Source organism: Mauremys mutica, chromosome 1 (assembly GCF_020497125.1).
Source record: "Mauremys mutica isolate MM-2020 ecotype Southern chromosome 1, ASM2049712v1, whole genome shotgun sequence".
NCBI lineage: Eukaryota > Metazoa > Chordata > Testudines > Geoemydidae > Mauremys > Mauremys mutica.
In genome coordinates, this window is record NC_059072.1 from 25,804,565 (window position 1) to 25,819,691 (window position 15,127).

Sequence of the window (15,127 nt, forward strand, 5' to 3'; positions counted from 1 at the left end):
TGCAAATTGACCTGGAATAAGTGACTGGTCCTTTGGGACTGGGAGTAATCTGAATATTTTGTGATCTTTGATGTAAAGTGACCATCTGTCACAGAGACAAGCTTGTCTGGGTGGCAAGGTAGATCAGAATGCCCAAGGGGTCTGTGATTCTATGTTAAGGCTGTATAGTGCCTAAGGAGTTTACAATTGTTTCTTGGTTGGTGAAATCTAAGTATAGAACTCGCAATAACACTAAATATTCTAGACAAAGCGGATTTTTTCCTAAAAATTCAGTATTCTTCATGTACAGTACATATACTTACTGAAAGTACACTTTCTTTAAGTTTTTGCTGTAAAAGTTCCATGCTTTGCCACATAACTCGTCAGTCATCTAAACAAATAATGTATTATATTAATACACAAATTAAAAAATGGTGTTGCATAGTGAATGCTTAAAAAGTAGCCAAAAATACTGGCAGTTTTATTTTCCACATTGATCAATGCAAATTAAATGGTACAGTTCAAAGAAATTCATGTTCAGATACAATTTTCTGTCTATGACATTTTTCTATGTATCTTTCTTCCCCTGTCAACTTCTTTCAATATAAACCTGCTTTTACAGGCATAAAATCTGAAGGCAAAAACTAAATATAGAACTGAACTGTACATATGAAGAAGGCATTAATCTAGCTCAATGTCAGCATTTCTTCCCCAAAATTCACTGTTTTACTGATAAAATATATTTAATTGCTAGAAACATTCTATCTTTTCTTTTAAATTCTTCTCTTTTACTTTGTGGTTTGCTAGAATTTAATAACCTTATTAGGGCTGTCAAGTAAGTAAAAAAAATAATCATGATTAATTATGATGTTAATACCATTTATTTAATTTTTTTGATGTTTTCTACATTTTCAAATATATAGATTTAAATTACAACACAGAAGGCAAAGTATACAGTGCTCACTTTATATTTATTATTGATATTTACATGGATCTATTTAAAATGCACTCTTCCAAAATCTTGGGTACTTGTAAAGATTTTTTCTGTAATTTCATAAATTATACAGGACCACTGCCCAATTCTAAGAAACCTTCTTCATTTCCTTTGCCAATTACCTTAATGTTCTTATTTAGTAGAATCAATCAAACCAAATAATACACAGAACATCATGAAACTGAAACTGGGTCCAGATGCACTTGGAAAGATTGTACCATAGAAGTTCATTACATTGGTAATTCTGTCCAATTTTGATAAAGACGCTACTATTTTTGGCAATCTACCATATGTGTAGACAACATGCCAATATGAAGATGTACATTTTGGAAGATCATAAAACTAACAATAGAAACAAATGGAAGGTACCACCATTCCTTCACATAAACTACAACAGAAATGGCAGAATCATGAAATAAACTTGATGGAAAAATTAAACCCTTCTGTATTGAAAGATTTTTTTAAAGTATAGATTCAGTGCAATTGCTCAATGATTGTTACCAGCTGTTCATCATTTAGTCCAAAAAGGATGTGCAAATAAGTTTCTGAAATCCTCTTTAATTTTGGCCTTAAGGATGAATCAATACATGTATCCCTGCAAAACAAACAAACAAAAAAGTAAATCATGGAAGCCACATTAGTAACACTGAAGGAAAATTAATTTCTCTACAGCTAACTGATTATTTAATACCCTTACTACCTTCATTCCAACTCTGTTAATGTGCCAAAGCTTTAAAATTATGTTCGTCTACTATATAAAAACAGATTAAGTTCGGTGCTATGTTCATAGACTCATAGACTTTAAGGTCAGAAGGGACCATTATGATCATCTAGTCTGACCTCCTGCACAATGCAGGCCACACAATCTCACCCATCCACTTCTATAACAAACCCCTAACCTACGTCTGAGTTATTGAAGTCCTCAGAGATACACTTGGGTCATTTGGGGTCAAAATTTAACCTACCTTTAAAAAGATATAACCTAATGGAAAATGCTCAAGTTACAAAATATTTTTCCATTCTTAATGCTGATTTTTTTTCAAACAGTAACTATTTATGTATGACTTATAGACCTTCATGCAATGTTTTCTGCTGATGCAGAGTAATCTGTGAGCATGCATAGGAAGTAAAAGTAATTTAAAAAAACTTAATCCCATAACCAAATGAATAAAACACAGCCATGTTGATTTATACTTCCAGGAGAAACACGGGAAAAAAATGTTTGTCAGAGGATAAAAACAATAGAAAAAGAAATTCTATTTTCAACCTTTTAAGAAGATGTTAAAAATAATGGAAAGTAAACACAGAAGACCCCATTATTATGGACCAAACTGTTACATTTAGCTTCCAGTGAACACTTGGGGTATGCAGAGTCCTATAACCCCATAAAGCAGTGGTCCCCAAACTGTGGGGGGTGCCCCCCAGGGGAGAATGGAGGAACATTTGGGAGGGTGCGGTGGGGCCTGGGCCAATCCACACATGGAGTGGGGAGAAAGCGCCATCCAGCCCCACTCTGCCACCTGCTCCACTCTGACCCTGCCTTCAGCCCCAGCCCCAGGTCTGGCACCGGCCTCGGCCACTGGCTCCTGACCCTATTCCCGGTTGTGGCTCCACACCTGGCCGCGACCCCAGCTGCAGTTCTGGCCCCAAACACAGGCCCACTCTCGGACGCAGCCCCTGGCCCTTACCATGGTCAGGTAAGGGGGGGCATGAACCAGGTAAGTGGGAGGGCAGACAAAAAAGTTAGGGGACCACTGTCATAGAGAGCTCCAGGAGAGGGTTTAGTATGCAGAGAGACTGCACAAACTGCACCATACCAATGGATGGCACTATCTGCTCTATAGGTCAACTGGTCCATTCCATGGACTGGTACAGAGGGAGGTAGGGACATGGCCCCATCTCCTCCTCACCTCTCATCCCTTCAGAGTAAGGTGGGACCCTGAAGGCATAGGGAAGCAGCAACTATTCCATGTGCTACTCCTGAGGGCATTCTGTGCCAAAATATTAAAAATTCTACACATAATATTTTAAAATTCTGCAAGTTCTATTCGTCAATAAATAAATGCAGAGGCTCCAGCATGGCAGTGGGGACAACAGGCCACTGGCTGCATCCTGCAGTCCCCCCAGCCCCCACCCCAGGACACGGACTCAGCGGTGAGGCTGCACCAGACCCTGACACAGCACAAGGCCTGGTCCTGCCCCAAAAACACCCTGGGGCCCTGCCCCTCTGTGCCAGGTGCACTAGATGTGGGGCAGCCAGGCTCAACCAGGCAGGATCCAAGTGTGAAGGGGCTCAATGTGGGAGGATCCAAGTGTGAGGTTAGAGGGTTCTGCGTGGGACAATCTGGGTGCAGGCAGCTCAACGTGGGGTCTAGGTGTGGGGGGATCTGGATGCACAGAGGCTGGTTGGGGGGCGGGGTCCAGATGCAGGGGCAATGGGATTCTGCAGGGGCTTCCAGGTGAAGGTGGTTGGAGTTCAACGGAGGGGTCTGGGTGTGGGGGGTCTCAGCTGGGGGAGTGGGGGTTGGTGGGGTGGGGTCTGGGTGCAGCTAGTTGGGGGTCAGAGGTGTGGGTGTCTGGATGTGGGGGCCCAGGGTGATGCAGGGGGTGTGGCTTGCCAGGGTTGGGGGTTGAGTGCAGGGAGCTCAGTGGGTATGGAGGCAGGGAGTCTGGATGCCAGGGGCTCCAGATGATCGGGTTAAGGTTCAGCAGGGTGGGGTTCAGGTATGGAGTGCTGGGGGCTCTGGGTGTATGGGGTATGAGGCTTGGCAGGGGTGTCTGGGTATGGAAGGTCCGGATGCATGGGGGTTGGGAAGATGGGGGAGCAGCTCCCCATACAGTGACCCCTCCCCCCCACAACTGAGGAGTGATGAGGGCAGGAAGCAGGGGAGGATGCTGAGCTTCCTGCAGCTAGGGGAGGTTTCTTGGGGTGGGTCTGACACAGCTCCAGCCATTCCTTGCAGGAGAAGAGGAAGTCCCGTCCTCTCCTGTCTCCAGCCCAGCTGGGACTAGCAGCCGATCCTGGCCCAGGGTAGGAGCCACTGGCTGGGGTATCTCCAGCCCCGCAGTGATTTACCTCTCTGCCAGCTGTCTGAAATGATGTACCTGTGCTGCTAGGGAGTGGTGTGTGACTGCTCTTGCAGTTTCCCTTTGCTTCCCTGTCAGAAAGTCTTTTGCTACGGGGAAACAAAGAAATCTGCAGGGGACATGAATTCTGCGCACACACAGTGGTGCAGAATTCCCCCAGGAGTAATATGCAAAGACTACAATTGTGTGTGACCCTTGCGTAGGGTATGTAAGGGAGAGAGGTTCCATTAATATTTCCCCTCCCACCTGTGCACCTGCACATGGGCCAGCACAGACTGGCCCTATGAAATCCAAGCCACTTTTCTCCATTATCTTTTGCTCCCCCTCTACTTTTGCCATCTTTAGTCCCCTAACTTCTCTAGCTGCTGTCTAACTATGAGCTCCAACTATGCCTTTTTGGGCCTGATCCAGCAAGGTGCTGAATACCTTCATTTCCCACTGACGTCACTGGGTGTTAGCATGCTCAGCACTTCACAGGAACAGCCCCTTAGTAAATAGGATGCATCAGTGATGGCAGATGCATTGAAGCAGAAACATGAGAAACTGCATGTTATATAGTCATCCAACCTGTCTACATAATATAAACTTTAATACAAATTGATTTAAAACCAATCCAGCTCTCCTTCTTTGATAAAATTCCCACTGGCCTCCAGAATGTCAGCCTTTGTAGAGAGTGTGTTACTAACATCTTAGTCAACAAAAATGCTCATTACCTCTTTTTTTCTTATATCTGTTCTTTCTTTACACTGAGGAGAGGGATACAATACAGATTATTTTATATCTCAATTTAATCATTATGATAGTTTAACATTCCAGGTTTCATTATTGCACTCATTATCTCTAGGAATAAAGCTGTACACCTGGAAAAGCTCTACTTGGTATAAAACACAGCAGCCCAGCTGCTCAGGAACACAGCTCACCAAGAGCACATCAGACTGATTCTCTGCTCTCTGAACTGGCGCCCCCTCAAAAAAGAGTCCAGTTCAAGATCTCTGTTCTAATATTCAAAGCCCATATAGACTGGGATCACCACAGAGATCACCTCTTCAGAAGCATGACCTCACATGAATTATACTGGAGCTATGAAACTATTCACCTATAAGTGAAGTATCTTGAATGAGAAGACAGGACTTTCATAGGAGCTGGACCTACATTACTGAATTTATTCTCACAAAAGGTAAGTACAGCCCTGGGGCCTCACCATGTTCAAAACTGAATACAAAACTCATCTTGTCGACTTGGCTTTCCCACAACAAGCTAATCAGACACACATACACTCTCTGTCTCTCTCACACCACAAACTATAAACTAATCAAGATATTTTTCCTACACACTGGGAAGGAGAAAAGTAAGAGAGCAAGTCCGACTGTTATTGTGATTTCCATTTTGAAGTACTTGGAAGGCATTCAGATACTATAGTGACAGCTCCAATGTCTATTTAGATAGTTAGTTAGTTATTAGGGCCCAATCCCACCTCCAGCAAAATCAGTAGAAATATTCCCTTTGACTGCAGTGTGAATGAGGTTAGCCCCTGAGCCTGTAGTTTCTTTTCCCTTACTGTGATGCCTAAGTTTCAAAAAGAGAGAGAGGTGAGAAATAAAAAATGGAAAATAAGTCTATGAGTAATTCAATACATTTAGAGCCACATCCTTAGGTGGTGTATATCAGCACTGACTTCAATTAAGCTATGTCAATTTACACCAGCTGGGGATATAGCGCATAATAACAATGAGGTGGCACCTTAAAGACTGACAGATTTATTTGGGCATAAGCTTTCATGGGTAAAAAACCCACTTCTTCAGATGCATGGACTGAAAATTACAGATATAGGCATAAATATACTGGCACATGAAGAGAAGGGAGTTACCTTACAAGTGGAGAACCAGTATTGACAAGGCCAATTCAGTCAGGGTCGATGTGGTCCACTCCCAAGAACTGATGAGGAGGTGTCAATACCAAGAGAGGGAAAATTGCTTTTGTAGTGACCCAGCCACTCCCAGGCCCTATTCAAGCCCAAATTAATGGTATTAAGTTTGCAAATGAATTGTAGCTTGGCAGTTTCTCTTTGAAGTCTGTTTCTGAAGGGTTTTTATTTTTGAAGGATGGCTACTTTTAAATCTGTTATTGAATGTCCAGAGAGACTGAAGTGTTCTCCTACTGGCTTTTGTATGTTACCATTCCTGATGTCTGATTTGTGTTCATTTATTCTTTTACGTAGAGACTGTCCAGTTTAGCCAATGTACATGGCAGAGGGGCATTGCTGACACATGATGGCATAAATCACATCAGTAGATGTGCAAGTGAATGAGCCCGATGGTGTGGCTGATGTGGTTGGGTCCTATGATGGTGTCGCTAGAGTAGATATGCGGACAGAGTAGGCAACAGAGTTTGTTACAGGGATTGGTTCCTGGGTTAGTGTTTCTGTGGTGTGGTGTGTAGTTGCTGGTGAGTATTTGCTTCAGGTTAGGGGGCTGTCTGTAAGCAAGGACTGGCCTGCCACCCAAGGTCTTTGAGAGTGAGGGATCATTTTCCAGGATAGGTTGTAGATTGTTGATGATGTGCTACAGAGGTTTTAGCTGGGGGCCTGTATGTGATGGCTAGTGGTGTTCTGTTACTTTCCTTGTTGGGCCCAACAAGAGGGGTTTTTTACCCACAAAAGCTTATGCCCAAATAAATCTGTTAGACTTTAAGGTGTCACCGGTTTCCTCGTTGTTTTTGTGGATACAGACTAACACGGCTATCCCGATACATAGCCCGTAACGTTTATCTCAAAATAAAGAGCTCAATAAATATGTTATAACAGAAATATAATATTAAATACATTTAGTAAATACTCTGTGGACAATTCAAATAAAAATAGACAAAGGAAACATATCTTGTATGTTTTTAGTACAAAATCTCAATATTAATCAGTCTATTTGTAACGTGCTATTAATCTCTGAGCATGAGGGATATTTATTTTGCAGATGACAGTAAATGCAACATTAGTGCTGTTTTAAAATTGACATTTCAATATTTTACACCACATAGAACACACAAAAACATTTGATAAGTACCATAAAATACCATCTAGTCCATTCTCCATTATTTCTCTGATCTTTTCTTCTAAAAACTTAAGTGGATCCTCTGGACACATAATAAATACACCACATAGTAGAGTCTGTAAAAAAGAACAGATTAACACCTTTCACATGTCTGAAACTGTTAAGCTAAACACAGCTACCAAATGAATTTTAAATAGTATAACACTTATACAATTCTTCTCTATCATTTTATCATTCTGTTTCTTTTATTTAATTCTTATTTTAAATGCCATAATGTATATATCAGTATATTTCAACTGGTAGCCTTCATGCCTCTGGTCATATCATAACAACAAAACAGTACTATAGTACTTTACACCCAAGGATCTCAAATTTCTATAAAAGCATTACTAAATTATATCTCACAATAACCTTGTGAGGTAGAGAAGATGTGGAATTGGGTCCTATATCAAATAGTTATAATGTTGCATTGCACTGGGGGGATGGGGGCAGTTGCTTTTCAGCAGTGAGTTATAGGACTAGCTAATTCATTTCTCACTTATGAATAATAAACAATCTTCTTCTTTTTCATATCGCTGATGCAAATGTAGAACAACAACCATAATTTTACATTTAGATGGTTAGGCCAAATAATTGCATCTGCAGTAGCAGAGTGTATTGCTGTGATGCCTCCTTCGTATTTGTGAATGGGGCATTGAGTTACTTATGTTCTCTGGTCTGTTCTGGGTGACCACAGTTGCACACTGGAGAGTCTTTAATTCTCCATTTGTGCAGCAAGCATCTGCATCTGCCATGGTTTGTGTGGATGCAGTTGGAGATCGAAGCCAGGGACCTTCTGCATTGGATCTTTCACAGAGTGTTTATTTGTGACTTCTTGTGAGTTCCGTTCAGCTTTCCAACCTTCATCAGGGTTGAAGCTGCATTGTTGAATGTTAAATGCATGGGTCCAAAAGGGCTTCCATGATTTCAAGTGATGGTGAGAGACGTTGTTAAGCTCCTGGTAGATGGGAAGATGTTCATTTCCATGATCTTCTGGAATTCTCAAAGGAACTAATTCATTATTCATTTTTTCACAGATTAAAAATGAAAAAGGTTTTCTCAGTAGCACAGCTAAACAAGTACCTGGTGAGGCAATGTATAGTTATCTGCCAAAATAAAGACATATTAGAGGATATGCTAATGGCCTCTCTGTTTAAGTACACCTCTACCCCGATATAACGCTGTCCTCGGGAGCCAAAAAAATCTTACTGTGTTATAGGTGAAACCACGTTATATCGAACTTGCTTTGATCCATTGGAGTGAGCAGCCACGCCCCCCTGGAGTGCTGCTTTATCACGTTATAGCCTAATTCATTTATATTGGGTCGTGTTATATCGGGGTAGAGGTGTGAGGCAAGAAAGATTAAATCAAACTCTATGAACTGGTTACATTATGCACATGAGGACAAATTATGGCTATATGCACACAGGAATATCCCAGAAAACCCATGAATTTCTACCCAGGAACACAGGGTAGAAATTTTCCATCATAACTGCACTGCTAAAACTGGAGGAAAGACCACTCTTCTGCAGATGACTATCCTAAAGCACAGTCTGCTGTTTATACAAATACTTCCCCATCCCTAGCAGTGGAAAATATAGTGCTTACCATTAAGAGGACAGCATTTGTCAACAGGCATCACACAGCAATAGCTGAGACACCAGATTTTCTTTGCTGAAAAATGGATACCCAGCTTTCCTAAGCTCTCCTCCTATTTCCACTTGCTCCACCACTGTGGACAACAGCACCATTCTCCACGTTATACAGGACTGTAATATGGATGTCATCTTTGCCTCAACCCTGTCTCCATGTATAAATCTTGCAGCTTTGTCCTACATAACATCTCTAAGAACTGACCTACCACCAAAATTCTCACTCAGGCTCTCCTAGTTTTGCATCCTGACTATTGCAGATCTCTGGCCTTGACCCCTGCAATCTCAGCTCCTTCAAGTCCATTCAAAATGCTATTGTTCAAATCATCTTCCTGGCTTGTCATTCTGATACCTCAAACTCTTCTCTAGTCCCCTCTACTTACTTTCACTTAATCAGCACATCAAATACACATTTCTTGTCTTTACCTTTAAGGACCTTCACCTTACATAGCTTCTCTGGTAACTTATCACAATGCCAGACACTGAAATTCTCTACCAATAATCCCAACCTTTACTGCCCACCAGCCAGCTTCTTTCTCAAAGTTTCCTTCAAACATTTTCTTCTATGCCACCCCTTGTGCATGGGGAAAACTCAAAACAGCAAGCTGCCAGCTGACCAAAGATAGGCAGGTCATAAGCTGTGATTCTCTCTTTACTTTACTTTCATTTCCTACTTTCTTCTTATAACTCATTCCTACCATTCCTCTTACCCCAAAATAAAGAATAATAAAAACCCAACAAAACATGTAACTAACATGTCAATCATCACTATGTTCACTTGCCTATATGCTATACCCAAAATCCTCATTATTTTGTCTGCTGGATTCTAAACTCTCCTGGCCAGGGACTGTCTCCATCTGCCAGCACCCAGCACAATGGAGCCCTGATCCTGAGTGCAGCCTTTTGGCCACTATCATAATACAAATGATTAAAAATAAAATATCAATAATATTTAAATCAGGAAATAACTATGGCAACTGTGATATTTGCTGACCAATGTCAATACACAAACACACTATTTATTCATTCTCAAAATAATCTTTACCAGGGGGGAGCAGGGTTGTATACAGGGTCATTGCCAGTCAGAATATGGGTGTGCAATTAGACTGTTTTGTCAGCACAGATATAATCTGCTTTTTAAGACATTTCCATAGGGAAGCAGAACTAAGGAATACAAGAAACAAAAGATAAGTAACGAAATCTCTTTTTCTTTAGTGTATGAAACAACAAACAATGAACAACTTAAATTTACACTGTTTGAATATTTTCATAAAATAAATGATAAATTGATTCTAACTTTAGCTTCTACTGAACCTCACTAGTAAAAAGACAATCTCCAAGATGTATCCAGATGACAATAACTGGGTGCATACAGCAATATCAACAAGTATTATAAATCCATCATTTATTATAATAATTACAATATAAATAATACGCTGTTAAGCAGAGTACTAGATATGTGGACAATACAGTGATTTTCTTCATGTGTGTTTTCACCTTAATACATTTTCCAAAAAGGATTTAAGGCTGTTCAAATACTCCCTCTGCTGGACTGAGCCAGCACCTGTCTGCTAAACTTACTGCATTTTACATAGATTTGGAGCTCTTTTATTGCTTTTCTTTTTAATTGAATGCGCACTCCTTTTATTTCAATGGATCTTCTAAGCATAGTATATGTACAAAAATTTGACCAAAGAAAATGCAAAATATCTCACCAAAAATTTAGACCTCGGAATTCTTTTTAAAAAAATTGTACAAGAAATGGTGTCTTACGGCCTGATCCTGCAACCTATACTCATGTCAGCAATCCTTAATGATGACAATGCCCAACACAGAAGTGAGAAAAACTGGGCCTAAACAGTACAAAGGTTGTCTGGTTCTCGTTAATTTCCCCAAGGTTCCAAGTAATTCAGGGGAGACCCATTACGTAACCAAAAGAAATAAGATTTTAGATATTAATAAAGTTTATAAATTAGGAAAGTTATCCCTAACATTCAACAACTCAAATGAAAGCACAATCACACATCATAAAATAGCTACCTCTCACTTAACATAACATTACTTAGCTAACAACAAAACAATCCAAAAGAATTCAAATTATCAAATTAAAATCAAGATAATGTCAAATAATCAGGCTAATTCTTATATGAACTCTGTCTATTCAATAATCTAGAAAGGTGCCCATCTGTTGTTTAACTTACAGTTGCACAAATTAAAGCTCTTTATTAATACCATCTAAACCTAAGTTTTGTACACAGGGAAAAAGCCAGGAAAGAACAAATCAATCCCAAGCCTGGCCTATGCTTAAAATTCAGACTGATATAACTATAAAAAGAACAGGAGTACTTGTGGCACTTTAGAGACTAACAAATTTATTTCAGCATAAGCTTTCGTGGGCTACAGCTCACTTCTTTGGATGCATAGAATGGAACACACAGACAGGAGATATTTATACATATAGAGAACATGAAAAGGTGGAAGTAGCCATGCCAACTGTAAGAGGCCAATCAATTGAGATGAGCTATCATCAGAAGCAGGGCCGGCTCCAGACCCCAGCGCGCCAAGCGCGCACTTGGGGCGGCATTTTGCCAGCAGGGCGGCAGGCGGCTCCGGCAGACCTTCCGCAGTCATGCCTGCGGGAGGTCCACCGGAGCCGTGAGACTAGCGGACCTCCCGCAGGCATGACTGAGGAGGGTTCGCTGGTCCCGCGGCTCGGGTGGACCTCCCGCAGGCATGCCAGCGGATGCTCCACCAGAGCCGGGGGACCAGCGCAACCTCCGCAGGCACATCTGCAAGAGGTCCCCCGGAGCCGCGGGACCGGCGATCTCCAGAGTGCGCCCCGCGGCGCGCCGCCCTGCTTGGGGCGGCGGGATTCCTAGAGCCGCCCCTGATCAGAAGGAGAAAAAAAACCTTTGAAGTGGTAATCGAGATGACCCATAGAAGGTGTGAGAACTTAACATGGGGAAATATTTTCAATTAGTGTAATGACCCAACCATTCCCAGTCTCTGTTTAAACCTAAGCTAACTGTATCTAATTTGCATATTAATTTGAGTTCAGCAGTCTCTCTTTGGAGTCTGTTTTTGAAGTGTTTTTGTAGCAAAATTGCCACCTTCAAGTCTGTCACTGAGTGGTTAGAGAGGTTGAAGTGTTCTCCCACTGGTTTTTGAATGTTATGATTCCTGATGTCAGATTTGTGTCCATTTATTCTTTTGCGTAGAGACTGTCCGGTTTGGCCAATGTACATGGCAGAGGGGCATTGCTGGCACATGATGGCATATATCACGTTGGTAGATGTGCAGGTGAACGAGCCCCTGATGGCGTGGCTGATGTGGTTAGGTGTTTTGAGAGTTCAGTCTTAATCTTTTCCTGTTTGCTGGTTTTGAGAGTTCAGTCTTAAGCCCTCTACACCAACATTCCACACAAAGATGGACTGCAAGCCATCAGGAATAGTATCCCCGATAATTGAAAATTTTCAAGTGGTCCACAAAAAAAAAAGTTTGAGAACATTTGTTAAATAGAATGATATTATTAATCAGCCAGGTCACCATCTGAACTGATAAAAAAAAATAAAGATTTTATACTTATGACCAGGTGGTTTGCTTGCAAACTCTTCAGCTCTAACAGTCTTCCAGATCATTGGGAAGATTAGTACTACAGACAATTTTCTAACGCACAAAAAGACTAGTGCCTAACTCTCATTTTACTTTCCAGGGGAATTTGAGGGCCTAACTTCCATTTTAGCCTTTGAAATTCTCTCTCTGCTAGCAGGTTCTGGCCAATAGGAAACCAATTGTGTGCTTGCTTAGCCAGACAAGTCTTTTGTTCTCCATTCCAGGGGCGGCTCTAGGCATTTTACCGCCCCAAGCATGGCAGGCAGGCTGCCTTCGGCAGCTTGCCTGCGGAGGGTCCGCTGGTCCCACGGCTTCGGCGAACCTGAAGCCGCAGGACCAGTGAACCCTCCGCAGGTGTGCCAGCGGGAGGTCCGCCAAAGCCACGGGACCAGCAGACCCTCCGCAGGCAAGCCACCGAAGGCAGCCTGCCTGCCACCCTCGCAGTGACCGGCAGAGCGCCCCCAGTGGCTTGCCGCCCCAAGCACACGCTTGGCGTGCTGGGGCCTGGAGCCGCCCCTGCTCCATTCTCCAAGGTAATGGATCTCAGGGGTCTGGAACTTCAGTCTGTCCTTCAGATATCAGGTAGTTCAAAACCAAAGTTAACAGTTGCATGTCTCCATCATTCCACCCAATGGAATCGTTTGACACAGTTCTAATGAGATTTGAATTCAGTAATAGTCCCAAACATCATGAGCATTCCAGAATTAATATGTGCCATCTGGGGACCGTGTTAGTGATGCCTAGTCTCACAATTGTAGTCTTGTGATAGTTGGTGTTTTACTTGAAGCCCCAGCTGCTGGAATCAAGAGATCATTTTTAAATAATGGAAGCTGAGATTCTAATGCATGTTTCTGGCTCTCAGGGCTACAGAGAAAAGCTTGAAAACGTGAATCAATTGTACCCTAAAATGCGTGTGTTTAAGAAACCAAGAGTATCATCAAATATAGCAGTCATATTAGGTCATTGCATACAACCTGCCTCAGAAAAATCCTCCGTATCTTTTGACCCAGAACAATCTCAAACCAAGATCTATTAACACAGTGCAGCCAAGATGATCTGAGCACCATCATTGCCGGAGGCACTGGAGATGGATCGGTCATGTGCTTTGGATGGAAACTGATTCCATCACCAGAGTAGCCAGTGGCGGCTCCAGGCACCAGTGCTCCAAGCACGTGCCTGGGGCAGCAAGCCGCAGGGTGCACCTTGCAGGTCCCTGTAAAGGCAGCAGTAAGGCAGCCTTCGGCGGCTGGCCTGTGGGAGGTCCGCCGATCACGCGGATTCGGCGGCAATTCGGCGGTGGGTACGCTGAATCCGCAGGACCAGGGACCTCCCGCAGGCAAGCTGCTGAAGGCAGCCTGCCTGCTGTGCTTGGGGCGGCAAAAAAACTAGAGCCGCCCCTGAGAGTAGCAATAAGATGGACATCTGAAGGCAAGCAAAAAAAGGCCATCCGAAAACAACATGGCGAAGAGCTGTGGAAGCCGACCTGAAAAACCTGGGGCACATTGGAAGACTTGCCAAAAACAGACAGGAGTGGAGGAGCATCATCACTGCCCTAAATGCCAGAGGTGTAATAGGAAAATGATGATGATGATGATGATGATGATGATTAGAAGATACCAAAGTTAACGGGCTAGGGGAGTGGCTGCTCTACAGTTATTCTGATTGGTTGAAACCTCTTTACTAAAGTTTCCATGGCAATCCTGGCTACAAGTTTGGTCTGTTTGCAGAAGATTATGAATACCCAGAAAAAGTGTCCTTCACTTTTATAATACATACATGGTGTCTTTATTTTGTTTCTATTAAGGAAATTGAAATATGTCTTCTGTATAGTTTCAAATGATTTTCATAGGGAAGAAACTAACAAAAATTAAAAGGGTAGGAGAGAATCAGGTAACAATGCTAAGGCTAAAATTATATATTAATTTGACTATCCTTACAACATTCAAGACTTCAGATAAGTTTTCTCTCCCTTGCAATTCTTAGCACTATTATATGCAATTTCATTCACTATCACTAGGGATAGTGTCCCTAGCCTCTGTTTGCCAGAAGCTGGGAATGGGTGACAGGGGATGGATCACTTGATGATACCTGTTCTGTTCATTCTCTCTGGGGCACCTGGCATTGGCCACTGTTGGAAGACAGGATACTCGGTTAGATGGACCTTTGGTCTGACCCAGTATGGCCATTCTTATGTTTTTATCTCACCAGTTTAATAAAAGATCTCAAGTCCCTGTTTACTTTTGGGATGTCCAACACATGGACCACCAAATTCTAACATGTTCAGTGGCTACCATCATCTTTGATATAACTATGTATGTGCCACACAAATATTACAGGACACAGCGTGCATTGCCCCAACTAGAGATAGCTGCCCTGCATGCTGTAATCTTACACCTCAAGTCTTTAACATCTGCATTTCTATATTACAGATGTAGGAGCCTGCAATCTTCTCCATTTTATGCAAATTAGGGAAGGTGCCAATGCAGTCTACAACAGAGTAAATTTTGGACACCATTGGGTTTAGTCTAAATACAGATCATGTAATTCAATTATATTTTATTTTTCTTTGAAGTATTAAATGCACAAACTGTTTTAAGTTTGTTACTTTAGTGCAGCGGTTCTCAGCCTAGGGTTCGGGGGGTCCACCAAGCCGGGTCAGTGGTAGACTCACTGGGGCCCAGGGCAGAAAGCCGAAGCCCTATCATGCGGGGATGAAGCCC

At 42.3% G+C, this 15,127-nt stretch overlaps 1 protein-coding gene across 4 annotated transcripts in view; it reads right to left on the bottom strand.

Moving 5' to 3' along the window:
* Nucleotides 1–15,127, bottom strand: part of FBXL13 (F-box and leucine rich repeat protein 13) — a 164,644-nt gene that overhangs the window by 148,372 nt on the left and 1,145 nt on the right. For all 4 annotated transcript variants that reach the window (XM_045029732.1, XM_045029741.1, XM_045029724.1 and 1 more), the window contains exons 2-4: nucleotides 7,117–7,220; nucleotides 1,475–1,568; nucleotides 303–370 (exon numbers count right to left, since the gene is read on the bottom strand). In XM_045029732.1, the coding sequence (XP_044885667.1) occupies nucleotides 303–370; nucleotides 1,475–1,568; nucleotides 7,117–7,220 (266 nt within the window). The remainder of the gene's footprint in view (nucleotides 1–302; nucleotides 371–1,474; nucleotides 1,569–7,116; nucleotides 7,221–15,127) is intronic.